The sequence below is a fragment of the Heterodontus francisci genome, chromosome 46 (genome assembly GCF_036365525.1).
Source record: "Heterodontus francisci isolate sHetFra1 chromosome 46, sHetFra1.hap1, whole genome shotgun sequence".
Taxonomy (NCBI): domain Eukaryota; kingdom Metazoa; phylum Chordata; class Chondrichthyes; order Heterodontiformes; family Heterodontidae; genus Heterodontus; species Heterodontus francisci.
The window spans coordinates 19,761,365-19,776,654 of NC_090416.1; the positions used below are offsets into that span (position 1 = coordinate 19,761,365).

At 58.2% G+C, this 15,290-nt stretch overlaps 1 protein-coding gene across 1 annotated transcript in view; it reads right to left on the minus strand.

The window, feature by feature from the left end:
* The window catches only part of LOC137356908 (DENN domain-containing protein 4B-like), a 106,120-nt gene that overhangs the window by 62,502 nt on the left and 28,328 nt on the right, over positions 1-15,290 (minus strand). The window contains exons 4-7 of the mRNA XM_068022746.1: positions 5,826-5,895; positions 4,101-4,270; positions 1,605-1,846; positions 1,422-1,488 (exon numbers count right to left, since the gene is read on the minus strand). Coding sequence (XP_067878847.1) covers positions 1,422-1,488; positions 1,605-1,846; positions 4,101-4,270; positions 5,826-5,895 — 549 coding nt within the window. The remainder of the gene's footprint in view (positions 1-1,421; positions 1,489-1,604; positions 1,847-4,100; positions 4,271-5,825; positions 5,896-15,290) is intronic.

Genomic DNA, 15,290 nt, shown 5'->3' on the forward strand with positions numbered 1-15,290 from the left:
CGTCAGCATTAAACCCAGAGTAAACTCCGACCCACACCCGTCAGTATTAAACCCAGAGTAAACTCCGACCCACACCCGTCAGTATTAAACCCAGAGTAAACTCCGACCCACACCCGTCAGTATTAAACCCAGAGTAAACTCCGACCCACACCCGTCAGTATTAAACCCAGAGTAAACTCCGACCCACACCCGTCAGTATTAAACGCAGAGTAAACTCCGACCCACACCCGTCAGTATTAAACCCAGAGTAAACTCCGACCCACACCGATCAGTATTAAACCCAGAATAAACTCCGACCCACATCGATCAGTATTAAACCCAGAGTAAACTCCGACCCACACCCGTCAGTATTAAACCCAGAGTAAACTCCGACCCACACCCGTCAGTATTAAACCCAGAGTAAACTCCGACCCACACCCGTCAGTATTAAACCCAGAGTAAACTCCGACCCACACCCGTCAGTATTAAACCCAGAGTAAACTCCGACCCACACCGTTCAGTATTAAACCCAGAGTAAACTCCGACCCACACCCGTCAGTATTAAACCCAGAGTAAACTCCGACCCACACCCGTCAGTATTAAACCCAGAGTAAACTCCGACCCACACCCGTCAGTATTAAACCCAGAGTAAACTCCGACCCACACCCGTCAGTATTAAACCCAGCGTAAACTCCGACCCACACCCGTCAGTATTAAACCCAGAGTAAACTCCGACCCACACCCGTCAGTATTAAACCCAGAGTAAACTCCGACCCACACCCGTCAGTATTAAACCCAGAGTAAACTCCGACCCACACCCGTCAGTATTAAACCCAGAGTAAACTCCGACCCACACCCGTCAGTATTAAACCCAGAGTAAACTCCGACCCACACCCGTCAGTATTAAACCCAGAGTAAACTCCGACCCACACCCGTCAGTATTAAACCCAGAGTAAACTCCGACCCACACCGATCAGTATTAAACCCAGAGTAAACTCCGACCCACACCCGTCAGCATTAAACCCAGAGTAAACTCCGACCCACACCCGTCAGTATTAAACCCAGAGTAAACTCCGACCCACACCCGTCAGTATTAAACCCAGAGTAAACTCCGACCCACATCGATCAGTATTAAACCCAGAGTAAACTCCGACCCACACCCGTCAGTATTAAACCCAGAGTAAACTCCGACCCACACCCGTCAGTATTAAACCCAGAGTAAACTCCGACCCACACCTGTCAGTATTAAACCCAGAGTAAACTCCGACCCACACCTGTCAGTATTAAACCCAGAATAAACTCCGACCCACACCTGTCACAGTACTATACACACACGCAAAAAGGTAACAACTGCCTGGGTACGAGCGCCACTAACTACGGGCACAGACATGTACACATATCCGGGACACTGATATTCGACTACTAAAATGCTGGACACTGACCTGGACGAGGATACGAGGTCGCTGGGGTGAAGGGAATGGAACATTGTGCAAGAAGTTCGAGATGTGTCTGAAACATGATTAGAAAAATTTAAATCATCTTTTGTTTTGACAGTGACAAACTGAACTATAACAGGCAAAGATAAAGGAAGCAGGAGGACATGGGAAGAAACAGGTCACACTCACTTTTCAATGGGTAAGACATGTGGTCCAGATATCGAGTATCGATACACAAAGGTCAGAAACTTCTGGAAAACGTCAAAAAAGGGCCAATGGGACAGGACACAGATGCTCTTCTTGGTCTGGACAGATTTGGTGAGAATGGGCCTCCTGTCAATCACACTCAGCAGACCCAGGCTCAGGCGCTGTTTATCTGTCAGCTTCTCACGGGCATACGATTCATAAAACTGGATCGCAGCCCCGTACACCTATCACAACACACAACAAAGGTCAAAGCCCCCCATCACCCCTCTTCTCCTCCCTCAATCCCTCCCTCTGCATCCTGCTCCCCTCACCCTCCCTCAATCCCTCTGCCAGCTGCCTGCACCCTTCTCCCTCCCTCAATCTCTCTCCATTACCTGCTCCCCTCTCCCTCCCGCTCTCTGCTGCCTGCTCCCCTCTCCTCTCCCTCTCGCCACTGCCTGCACTCCTCTCTCCATTGCCTTCCCCCCTCTCTCCTCTCCCCTCTGCCTGCTCTCCTCTCCCTCCCTCTCTCTGCTGCCTTCCCCCCTCTCCTCTCCCTGTCGCCACGGCCTGCACTCCGCTCTCCATTGCCTACCCCCCTCTCTCCTCTCCCCTCTGCCTGCTCTCCTCTCCCTCCCTCTCTCTGCTGCCTTCCCCCCTCTCCTCTCCCTATCGCCACGGCCTGCACTCCTCTCTCCATTGCCTTCCCCCCTCTCTCCTCTACCTCCCTCTCCCCTCTGCCTTCCCCCCCTCTCCCTCCCTCTCTCCTCTGCCTTCCTCCCTCTCCCTCCCTCTCTCCTCTGCCTTCCTCCCTCTCCCTCCCTCTCTCCTCTGCCTTCCCCCCCTCTCCCTCCCTCTCTCCATTGCCTTCCCCCCTCTCCCTGCCTGCTCCCCCCTCTCCTCTGCCTGCTCCCCCCTCTCCTCTGCCTCCCTCACTCTCTCCTCTGCCTGCTCCCCTCACCTCTCCCTCTCTCCTCTGCCTTCCCCCCTCTCCCTCCCTCTCTCATCTGTCTGCTCCCCTCACCTCTCCCTCTCTCCTCTGCCTTCCCCCCTCTCTCCCTCTCTCCTCTGCCTGCTCTCCTCTCCCTCCCTCTCTCCATTGCCTTCCCCCCTCTCTCCTCTCCCTCCCTCCTCTGCCTTCCCCCCTCTCCCTCCCTCTCTCCTCTGCCTGCTCCACTCACCTCGCCCTCTCTCCTCTGCCTTCCCCCCTCTCTCCTCTGCCTCCCTCTCTCCTCTGCCTTCCCCCCTCTCCCTCCCTCTCTCCTCTGCCAGCTCCACTCAGCTCTCCCTTCTGCCTGCTCTCCTCTCCCTCCCTCTCCCTTCTGCCTGCTCTCCTCTCCCTCCCTCTCCCTTCTGCCTGCTCTCCTCTCCCTCCCTCTCCCTTCTGCCTGCTCCCCTCTCCCTCCCTCTCCCTTCTGCCTGCTCCCCTCTCCCTCCCTCTCCCTTCTGCCTGCTCCCCTCTCCCTCCCTCTCCCTTCTGCCTGCTCTCCTCTCCCTCCCTCTCCCTTCTGCCTGCTCTCCTCTCCCTCCCTCTCCCTTCTGCCTGCTCTCCTCTCCCTCCCTCTCCCTTCTGCCTGCTCTCCTCTCCCTCCCTCTCTCTTCTGCCTGCTCTCCTCTCCCTCCCTCTCTCTTCTGCCTGCTCTCCTCTCCCTCCCTCTCTCTTCTGCCTGCTCTCCTCTCCCTCCCTCTCTCTTCTGCCTGCTCTCCTCTCCCTCCCTCTCTCTTCTGCCTGCTCTCCTCTCCCTCCCTCTCTCTTCTGCCTGCTCTCCTCTCCCTCCCTCTCTCTTCTGCCTGCTCTCCTCTCCCTCCCTCTCTCTTCTGCCTGCTCTCCTCTCCCTCCCTCTCTCTTCTGCCTGCTCTCCTCTCCCTCCCTCTCTCTCCTGCCTGCTCTCCTCTCCCTCCCTCTCTCTTCTGCCTGCTCTCCTCTCCCTCCCTCCCTCTTCTGCCTGCTCTCCTCTCCCTCCCTCCCTCTCTCTCTCTCTCTTCTGCCTGCTCTCCTCTCCCTCCCTCCCTCTTCTGCCTGCTCTCCTCTCCCTCCCTCCCTCTCTCTCTCTCTCTTCTGCCTGCTCTCCTCTCCCTCCCTCCCTCTCTCTCTCTTCTGCCTGCTCTCCTCTCCCTCCCTCTCTCTTCTGCCTGCTCTCCTCTCCCTCCCTCTCTCTCTCTCTCTCTCTCTCGCCACTGCCTGCACTCCTCTCTCCATTGCCTTCCCCCCTCTGCCTGCTCCCCTCACCTCTCCCTCTCCCTCTCCCCGCTGCCTTCCCCCTCTCCTCCCTCTCTCCTCTCCCTCTGCTGCCTGCTCCCCACTCCTTCCCTCTTTGCACAGTTTGCTCCCCTCGTGCTCGCTCCCCTCTGTCCAGTGCACGCTCTCTGTCTGTCTCTCTCTCTCTCTCTCTCTCTCTCGCTCCCCCATTCCTGCTCCTAGCATTTACCCCCTCCCTTCATTTCCAGTTCCACTCACCCCGTGCCTCCTTCCCCGCACCCCCCACTCTCCTGTCCTACCTTTTCCCCAGTGCCTGCTGTCAGTACGAAGGTGGAGAAGACCGGGAGTTGGTATCTGGTCTCGACTGGCCAGCTTTCGATGGTAGCTCCCATTGGTAAACAGAAGACTGGTACAGTCTGTGGCAGAGGGAAGGACTCATTGTCAGTCTCCGGGTATCTGCTGATCAACCCTAACAAAGCACAAAAATGGCAGCAGTCAGTCAGTACACCACCTCAGCACAGCTACCACTTGGAGGAAAGGGTCGATAATGTCAGATTTACTATTCTCAAAATGCAGAAACCTGCTCAGGGACTAATTTCACACATGCTTCCACCTTATGTTTGGGTTCAATAGGAAACTAGGAAGAGTGTGTTGGTGGGTTATTCAACCTAGGAAGGCATCGATCAGTGCCTGATCCACTGCTCGGGCTCCCTGCATGCGCACTCTCCTCCCAACAGCTGTCTGCAGTGAGGAACCAGGAGAGGAATCCTGGACACAGTTCATCCCAAATACCAGATACTGATGCCAATCACTCCCACACACGCTCACCAGTCAGTGACTGACTGACCCCTCGATAGTGCGGCCCTGTCACTGTGTGACTGACTGACCCCTCGATAGTGCGGACCTGTCGCTGTGTGACTGACTGACCCCTCGATAGTGCGGCCCTGTCACTGTGACTGACTGACCCCTCGATAGTGCGGCCCTGTCACTGTGTGACTGACCCCTCGATAGTGCGGCCCTGTCACTGTGTGACTGACTGACCCCTCGATAGTGCGGCCCTGTCACTGTGTGACTGACTGACCCCTCGATAGTGCGGCCCTGTCACTGTGTGACTGACTGACCCCTCGATAGTGCGGCCCTGTCACTGTGTGACTGACTGACCCCTCGATAGTGCGGCCCTGTCACTGTGTGACTGACTGACCCCTCGATAGTGCGACCCTGTCGCTGTGTGACTGACTGACCCCTCGATAGTGCGGCCCTGTCACTGTGTGACTGACTGACCCCTCGATAGTGCGGCCCTGTCACTGTGTGACTGACTGACCCCTCGATAGTGCGGCCCTGTCGCTGTGTGACTGACTGACCCCTCGATAGTGCGGCCCTGTCACTGTGTGACTGACCCCTCGATAGTGCGGCCCTGTCACTGTGTGACTGTCTGACCCCTCGATAGTGCGGCCCTGTCACTGTGTGACTGACTGACCCCTCGATAGTGTGGCCCTGTCGCTGTGTGACTGACTGACCCCTCGATAGTGCGGCCCTGTCGCTGTGTGACTGACTGACCCCTCGATAGTGCGGCCCTGTCACTGTGTGACTGACTGACCCCTCGATAGTGCGGCCCTGTCACTGTGTGACTGACTGACCCCTCGATAGTGCGGCCCTGTCACTGTGTGACTGACTGACCCCTCGATAGTGCGGCCCTGTCACTGTGTGACTGACTGACCCCTCGATAGTGCGGCCCTGTCGCTGTGTGACTGACTGACCCCTCGATAGTGCGGCCCTGTCGCTGTGTGACTGACTGACTCCTCGATAGTGCGGCCCTGTCACAGTGTGACTGTCTGACCCCTCGATAGTGCGGCCCTGTCACTGTGTGACTGACTGACCCCTCGATAGTGCGGCCCTGTCACTGATCGGGATTTACCCTGGGTTAAGTCATGAATCCAGTTTGCCCCTCTCCCTCCCTCCTTATCAATGAGAGATTTCACTTGCTTTGCAACCAGACTGTGCTTTTACTGCAGGATAATCCTCACCAGCTTCATAGGACAGAGCTGTCCCCTTCGCCATTGATTTCTTGTAACACAGATAGATTCCAGGACCCCACTGCAAGCAGAAGAAAATTCAGTGTTAAAACTCTTGCCATGGTGCTGAAACAACCAGTCTCTCGCCCACCACTCCCCCCAACACCCCCTATTTCCCCCACATCTCTCCTCCTCTCTACTCCCATTTCCCCCACATCCACCCAACTCTCCCCCCTCTACACCTATTTCCCACCTCCCGCCCTCTCTACTCCCCCAATTTCCCCACCTCTCCCCCTCTCTGCTCCCCACATTTCTCCCACATCCCCCCACCCCCTATTGCCCCCACATCCCCCACTCTCCCCCTCTACACGCCCCACATCTTCCCTTCTCTACCCCCATATCCCCCACCACTCCTCCTTACACCCCCTATTTCCCCCACATCCCCCCACCTCTCCCCTTCTCTACACCCTGTTTCCCTCACCTCTCCCCCCTTACACCCCCATTTCCCCCTTATCTCCCCTTCTCTGCACCCCTATTTCCCCCACATCCCCCCATCTCTCCCCCTTACACCCATTTCCCGCCCATCCCCCAACCTCTCACCCGCCCACACTCCCTATTGACCCCACATTCCCCTGCTCTACACCCCTTCCATTTTCCCCCACATCCCGCACCGCACCCGCTTTCTGCTCCCATTTCCCCACCTCTCACCCCCCACACCCCTTTCCATTTCCCCCACCTCCCCCCCCTTACACCCCTATTTCCCCCACATCCCACCTCTCCCCCTTACACCCCTATTTCCCCCACATCCCCCATCTCCCCCCCCTATGCCCCCCACATCCTCCCACCTCACCCCCCACACCACCTACTGCCCCCACATCCCCCCTACACCCCTTTCCATTTCCCCCACCTCTCCCCGCTTACACCCCTATTTCCCCCACATCCCCCATCTCTCCCCCTACACCCCCTATTGCCCCCCCACCTCTCCCCCCTCGACACCCCTTTCCATTTCCCCCACCTCTCCCCCTCTCTACACCCCCTATTTCCTCCACATCCCTCCACCCTTACACCCCCTATTTCCCCAACATCCCCCACACCTCCCCCTCTCTACACCACCTATTTCCCCCACATCCCCCACCTCTACACCCCCTATTTCCCCAACATTCCCCACCTCTCCCCCTCTCTACACCACCTGTTTCCCCCACATCCCCCACCTCTCCCTCTCTCTACACCACCTATTTCCCCCACATCCCCCACCTCTACACCCCCTATTTCCCCCACTTCCCCCACCTTACACCCCCTATCTCCCCCACATCCCCCACATCCCCCACCTCTCCCCTCTCTACACCCCATCTCTACACCCCCTATTTCCCCCACCTCTCCCCCTTACACCCACTATCTCCCCCACATCCCCCAACCTCTCTCCCTCTCTATACCCATTACCCCAACATCCCCCACCTTTCCCCCCTCTACACCTATTTCCCCCACCTCTCCCCCTCTACACCCCCACATGCCCCCCACCTATTTCCCCCCACCTCTCCCCCTCTACACCCCCACATGCCCCCCACCTATTTCCCCCCACCTCTCCCCCTCTACACCCCCACATGCCCCCCACCTATTTCCCCCACATCTCCCCCTCTCTACACCCCCTATTCCCCCCACCTCTGCACCCCCTATTTCCCCCACATCTCCACACCCATTTCCCTCACATCCCCCACCTTTCTCCCCTCTACACCACCTATTTCCCCCACATAACCCCCCTCCCCCCCCCTCGACACCCCCACATCCCACCACCTCTCCACACCCATTTCCCTCACACCCCCCACCTTTCCCCCTCTCTACACCCCCTATTTCCCCCACCACTCCCCCCTCTACACCCCCGAGTTCCCCCACATCCACCCATCTCTTCCCCTCGCTACACCCCCTATTTCCCCCACATCCCCCCACCTCTCCCCCTCGCTCCACCCCCTATTTCCCCCACCTCTCCCCCTCGCTCCACCCCCTATTTCCCCCACCTCTCCCCCTCGCTCCACCCCCTATTTCCCCCACCTCTCCCCCTCGCTCCACCCCCTATTTCCCCCACATCCCCCACCTCTACACCACCTATTTCCCCCACATCTCCCTCTCTCTCCACCACCTATTTCCCCCACATCTCCCTCTCGCTCCACCCCCTATTTCCCCCACCTCTCCCCCTCGCTCCACCCCCTATTTCCCCCACATCCCTCACCTCTACACCCCCTATTTCCCCCACCTCTCCTCCCCTGTGGGCGGCGCAGTGGTTAGCACCGCAGCCTCACAGCTCCAGGGACCCGGGTTCGATTCCGGGTACTGCCTGTGTGGAGTTTGCAAGTTCTCCCTGTGTCTGCGTGGGTTTTCTCCGGGTGCTCCGGTTTCCTCCCACAAGCCAAAAAGACTTGCAGGTTGATAGGTAAATTGGCCATTATAAATTGTCACTAGTATAGGTAGGTGGTAGGGAAATATAGGGACAGGTGGGGATGTTTGTTGGGAATATGGGATTAGTGTAGGATTAGTATAAAAAATGGGTGGTTGATGTTCGGCACAGACTCGGTGGGCCGAAGGGCCTGTTTCAGTGCTGTATCTCTAAACTAATAATCTAATCTCTCTACACCCGCTATTTCCCCCACCTCACCCCCCCACACCCCCTCCTGTTGCCCCACATCTCCGCCATTCCACCACCTCCTGTTTCCCCCACCTCTCCATTCCACCCCCTCCTGTTTCTCCACATCCCCTCATCTCTCTCCCACTACACCCCCTTTCCCCCACCTCTCCATTCGAAACCCTCCTGTTACCCCACATTCCCTCCACCTCTCCCCCACTCCACCCCCGGTTTCCCCCGCATCCCCCCCACCTCTCCATTCCACCCCCTCCTGTTTCCCCCACATTCCCTCCACCTCTCCCCCACTCCACCCCCGGTTTCCCCCGCATCCCCCCCACCTCTCCATTCCACCCCCTCCTGTTTCCCCCACATTCCCCCCCACCTCTCCCCCACTCCACCCCACCTCTCCCCCATTCCACCCCTCCTGTTTCCCCCAATTCCCCCCATTCCACTCCCTCCTGTTTCCCCCACATTCCCTTAACATCTCCCATCATTCCAGCCCCTCCTGTTTCCCCCACATCCCTCCCCACCTCTCCCCCACTCCACCCCACCTCTCCCCCATTCCACCCCTCCTGTTTCCCCCAATTCCCCCCGACCTCTCCCCCATTCCACTCCCTCCTGTTTCCCCCACATTCCCTCCACATCTCCCATCATTCCAGACCCTCCTGTTTCCCCCACATCCCTCCCCACCTCTCCCCCATTCCACCCCTCCTGTTAACCCCACATAGCCTCCACCTCTCCCACCATTCCATCCCTCCTGTTTCCCCCAACTCCCAACCTCTCCCCCATTACACTCCCTCCTGTTTCCCCCACATCCCCTCCACATCTCCCACCATTCCACCCCTTCCTGTTTCCCCCACATCCCCCCCACCTCTCCCCCATTACACTCCCTCCTGTTTCCCCCACATCCCCCCACCTCTCCCCATTCGACCCCTTCCTGTTTCCACGACATTCCCCCCCCACCTCTCCCCCATTACACCCTCTCCTGTTTCCCCCACATCCCCCCCACCCCTCCCCCATTACACTCCCTCCTGTTTCCCCCACATCCCCCCACCTCTCCCCATTCCACCCTTTCCTGTTTCCCCCACATCCCCCCCACCTCTCCCCCATTACACCCCCTCCTGTTACCTCCACATCCCCCCACCTCTCCCCATTCCACCCCTTCCTGTTTCCCCCACCTCTCCCCCATTACACCCCCTCCTGTTTCTCCCACCTCTCCCCCATTACACCCCCTCCTGTTTCCCCATCTCCCCATTCCACCCTTTCCTGTTTCCCCCACATCCCCCCACCTCTCCCCATTCGACCCCTTCCTGTTTCCCCCACATCTCCCCCACCTCTCCCCCATTACACTCCCTCCTGTTTCCCCCACATGCCCCCCACCTCTCCCCATTCCACCCGTTCCTGTTTCCCCCACATCCCCCACCTCTCCCTATTCCACCCCTTCCTGTTTCCCCCACATCCCCACCTCTCCCCCATTACACCCCCACCTGTTTCCCTCACATGCCCCCACCTCTCCCCCATTACACCCCCTCCTGTTTCCCCCACCTCTCCCCATTCCACCCCTTCCTGTTTCCCCCACCTCTCCCCCATTACACTCCCTCCTGTTTCCCCCACCACTCCCCATTCCACCCTTTCCTGTCTCCCCCACCTCTCCCCATTCCACCCCTTCCTGTTTTCCCCACCTCTCCCCATGACACCCCCTCCTGTTTCCCCCACATCCCCCCATTACACCCCCTCCTGTTTCCCCCACATCCCCCCACCTCTCCCCATTCCACCCCTTCCTGTTTCCCCCACATCCACCCTACCTCTCCCCCATTCCACCCTTTCCTGTTTCCCCCACCTCTCCCCATTCCACCCCTTCCTGTTTCCCCCACATCCCCCCCACCTCTCCCCCATTACACCCCCTCCTGTTTCCCCCACATCCCCCCCACCTCTCCCCCATTCCACCCTTTCCTGTTTACCCCACCTCTCCCCATTCCACCCCTTCCTGTTTCCCCCACATCCCCCCTACCTCTCCCCCATTCCACCCTTTCCTGTTTCCCCCACCTCTCCCCATTCCACCCCTTCCTGTTTCCCCCACATCCCCCCCCATCTCCCCCATTACACTCCCTCCTGTTTACCCCACATCCCCCCACCTCTCCCCATTCCACCCGTTCGTTTCCCCCACATCCCCCCACCTCTCCCCATTCCACCCTTTCCTGTTTCCCCCACATCCCCCCACCTCTCCCCCATTACACCCCCTCCTGTTTCCCCCACATGCCCCCCACCTCTCCCCCATTACACCCCCTCCTGTTACCCCCACATCCCCCCACCTCTCCCCATTCCACCCCTTCCTGTTTCCCCCACATCCCCCCCACCTCTCCCCCATTACACCCCCTCCTGTTTCCCCCACATCCCCCCACCTCTCCCCCATTACACCCGCTCCTGTTTCCCCCACATGCCCCCCACCTCTCCCCCATTACACCCCCTCCTGTTACCCCCACATCCCCCCACCTCTCCCCATTCCACCCCTTCCTGCTTCCCCCACCTCTCCCCCATTACACTCCCTCCTGTTTCCCCCACCTCTCCCCCATTACACTCCCTCCTGTTTCCCCCACCTCTCCCCATTCCACTCCCTCCTGTTTCCCCCACCTCTCCCCATTCCACCCTTTCCTGTTTCCCCCACATTTCCCCCACCTCTCCCCATTACACCCCCTCCTGTTTCCCCCACATCCCCCCATTACACCCCCTCCTGTTTCCCCCACATCCCCCCACCACTCCCCATTCCACCCCTTCCTGTTTCCCCCACATCCCCCCCACCTCTCCCCCTCCTGTTTCCCCCACATCCCCCCCACCTCTCCCCCATTACACTCCCTCCTGTTTCCCCCACATCCCCCCACCTCTCCCCATTCGACCCCTTCCTGTTTCCACGACATTCCCCCCCCACCTCTCCCCCATTACACCCCCTCCTGTTTCCCCCACATCCCCCCCACCCCTCCCCCATTACACTCCCTCCTGTTTCCCCCACATCCCCCCCACCTCTCCCCATTCCACCCTTTCCTGTTTCCCCCACATCCCCCCCACCCCTCCCCCATTACACTCCCTCCTGTTTCCCCCACATCCCCCCCACCTCTCCCCATTCCACCCTTTCCTGTTTCCCCCACATCCCCCCCACCTCTCCCCCATTACACCCCCTCCTGTTACCTCCACATCCCCCCACCTCTCCCCATTCCACCCCTTCCTGTTTCCCCCACCTCTCCCCCATTACACCCCCTCCTGTTTCTCCCACCTCTCCCCCATTACACCCCCTCCTGTTTCCCCATCTCCCCATTCCACCCTTTCCTGTTTCCCCCACATCCCCCCACCTCTCCCCATTCGACCCCTTCCTGTTTCCCCCACATCTCCCCCACCTCTCCCCCATTACACTCCCTCCTGTTTCCCCCACATGCCCCCCACCTCTCCCCATTCCACCCGTTCCTGTTTCCCCCACATCCCCCACCTCTCCCCATTCCACCCTTTCCTGTTTCCCCCACATCCCCACCTCTCCCCCATTACACCCCCACCTGTTTCCCTCACATGCCCCCCACCTCTCCCCCATTACACCCCCTCCTGTTTCCCCCACCTCTCCCCATTCCACCCCTTCCTGTTTCCCCCACCTCTCCCCCATTACACTCCCTCCTGTTTCCCCCACCACTCCCCATTCCACCCTTTCCTGTTTCCCCCACCTCTCCCCCATTACACCCCCTCCTGTTTCCCCCACATCCCCCCATTACACCCCCTCCTGTTTCCCCCACATCCCCCCACCTCTCCCCATTCCACCCCTTCCTGTTTCCCCCACATCCCCCCCACCTCTCCCCCATTACACCCCCTCCTGTTTCCCCCACATCCCCCCCACCTCTCCCCCATTCCACCCCTTCCTGTTTCCCCCACATCCCCCCCACCTCTCCCCCATTACACCCCCTCCTGTTTCCCCCACATCCCCCCCACCTCTCCCCCAATCCACCCTTTCCTGTTTCCCCCACCTCTCCCCATTCCACCCCTTCCTGTTTCCCCCACATCCACCCTACCTCTCCCCCATTCCACCCTTTCCTGTTTCCCCCACCTCTCCCCATTCCACCCCTTCCTGTTTCCCCCACATCCCCCCCACCTCTCCCCCATTACACCCCCTCCTGTTTCCCCCACATCCCCCCCACCTCTCCCCCATTCCACCCTTTCCTGTTTCCCCCACCTCTCCCCATTCCACCCCTTCCTGTTTCCCCCACATCCCCCCTACCTCTCCCCCATTCCACCCTTTCCTGTTTCCCCCACCTCTCCCCATTCCACCCCTTCCTGTTTCCCCCACATCCCCCCCCCACATCTCCCCCATTACACTCCCTCCTGTTTACCCCACATCCCCCCACCTCTCCCCATTCCACCCGTTCGTTTCCCCCACATCCCCCCACCTCTCCCCATTCCACCCTTTCCTGTTTCCCCCACATCCTCCCACCTCTCCCCCATTACACCCCCTCCTGTTTCCCCCACATGCCCCCCACCTCTCCCCCATTCCACCCCCTCCTGTTTCCCCCACATCCCCCATTACACTCCCTCCTGTTTCCCCCACCTCTCCCCCATTACACTCCCTCCTGTTTCCCCCACCTCTCCCCATTCCACCCTTTCCTGTTTCCCCCACATTCCCCCCACCTCTCCCCCATTACACCCCCTCCTGTTTCCCCCACATCCCCCCATTACACCCCCTCCTGTTTCCCCCACATCCCCCCACCACTCCCCATTCCACCCCTTCCTGTTTCCCCCACATCCCCCCCACCTTTCCCCATTACACCCCCTCCTGTTTCCCCCACATCCCCTCCACCTCTCCCCCATTCCACCCTTTCCTGTTTCCCCCACCTCTCCCCATTCCACCCCTTCATGTTTCCCCCACCTCTCCCCCATTACACCCCTTCCTGTTTCCCCCACATCCCCTCCACCTCTCCCCCATTCCACCCTTTCCTGTTTCCCCCACCTCTCCCCATTCCACCCCTTCCTGTTTCCCCCACCTCTCCCCCATTACACCCCCTCCTGTTTCCCCCACATCCCCTCCACCTCTCCCCCATTCCACCCCTTCCTGTTCCCCCACATCCCCTGCACATCTCCCATTACACTCCCTCCTGTTTCCCCCACATCTCCCCATTCCTCCCCTTCCTGTTTCCCCCACATCTCCCCATTCCTCCCCTTCCTGTTTCCCCCACCTCTCCCCATTCCACCCCATCCCCTCCACATCTCCCATTACACTCCCTCCTGTTACCCCCACATCTCCCCATTCCTCCCCTTCCTGTTTCCCCACCTCTCCCCATTACACCCCCTCCTGTTTCCCCCACATCCCCCCACCTCTCCCCCATTCCACCCCTTCCTGTTTCCCCCACATCCCCCCATTCCTCCCCTTCCTGTTTCCCCACCTCTTCCCCACTACACCCCCTCCTGTTTCCCCCACATCCCTCCCCCCACCTCTTCCCCACTACACCCCCTCCTGTTACCTCCACAGACACTCCACATTCCCGTCTCTCTCTCTCTCCATCACATCACTCCACCCTGCTCCCCCATCTCCTCCCCAGTTGCACCAGTGCAACATTTTGCCACATCCCATCATGTGGCCTTGAGAGCAGACCGGAAGGGATGGGGCCTGTGCAGGCTGTTGCTGTCACTGCTCCCTGTAGGTAGAGTTGCTCAGACAGTCACCCCACAGCCCTCAAACTTCTCTTCTTGTGAAGGCCTCGATAGAATCTGTCTCCATCACACACTCAGGCCGTGCATTCCACATCCTAACCATTCACTGTGTTAAAACGTTTTCCCTCATATCGCCTCTGCTTCCTTTGCCAATCACTTGAAAATTGGTGTTCTCTGGTTCCGGATCGTTCCCCCAATGGGAACAGTTTCTCCTGAACTACTCTGTCCAGACCCCTCCTCATTTTGAACGGCACCATCAAATCTTCTCTTCTCTAAGTAGAAGACCCAGCTTTTCCTATCTATCATCGTAACTGAAGTTCCTCATCACTGGAAACATTCTCGTAAATCTCCTATGCACCCTCACGAAACCCTACATCCTGTTTAAAGTCCAGCGCCCAGTTGGGACACAATACTCCAGTTGAGCTCAAACCAGTGTTTGATACAAGTTCATCAGAACTTCCTTACTTTTGTACTTCATGCCTCTCTTTATCATAGGATCAGAGGTAATAAGAGCAGGAGTATGCCATTCGGCCCGTCAAGCCTGCTCCACCATTCAATTAGATCATGACTGATCATCTACCTCAACACCACTTTCCCACAATATCCTCATATCCCTTAATGTCATTATCAAGATATCTATCGATTTCTGTCTTCAACATGTTCAATGATTAGAATTCTCTACCCCAGAGGGCTGTGGAAGCTCCAAGATTCACCACACTCAGTGAAGAAATGCCTCCTCACCTCAGTCTTAAATGGTTTACCCTTTATTCTGAGACTATGTCCCCTGCCTCTAGACTCACCAGGCAGGGGAAACATCCTATCTACATCCACCCTGTCACGTCCTGGAAGAATTTTGTAAGTTTCAAAGAGATCACGTCTTATTCCTTGAAACGATAGAGCCTGGTCAAAAAGAAAAAGGAAGCATTCGTAAGGGCTAGAAGGCTGGGAACAGACGAAGCCCTTGAGGAAATTAAAGAAAGTAGGAAGAAACTTAAGGAGTCAGGAGGGCTAAAAGGGGTCATGAAAAGTCATTGGCAAACAGGATTAAGGAGAATCCCGAGGCTTTTTATATGGATATAAAGAGCAAGAAAGTAGCCAGGTAAAGGGTTGGCCTACTCAAGGACAGAGAAGGGAATCTATGTGTGGAGCCAGAGGAAATGGGCGAGGTACTAAATGAGTACTTT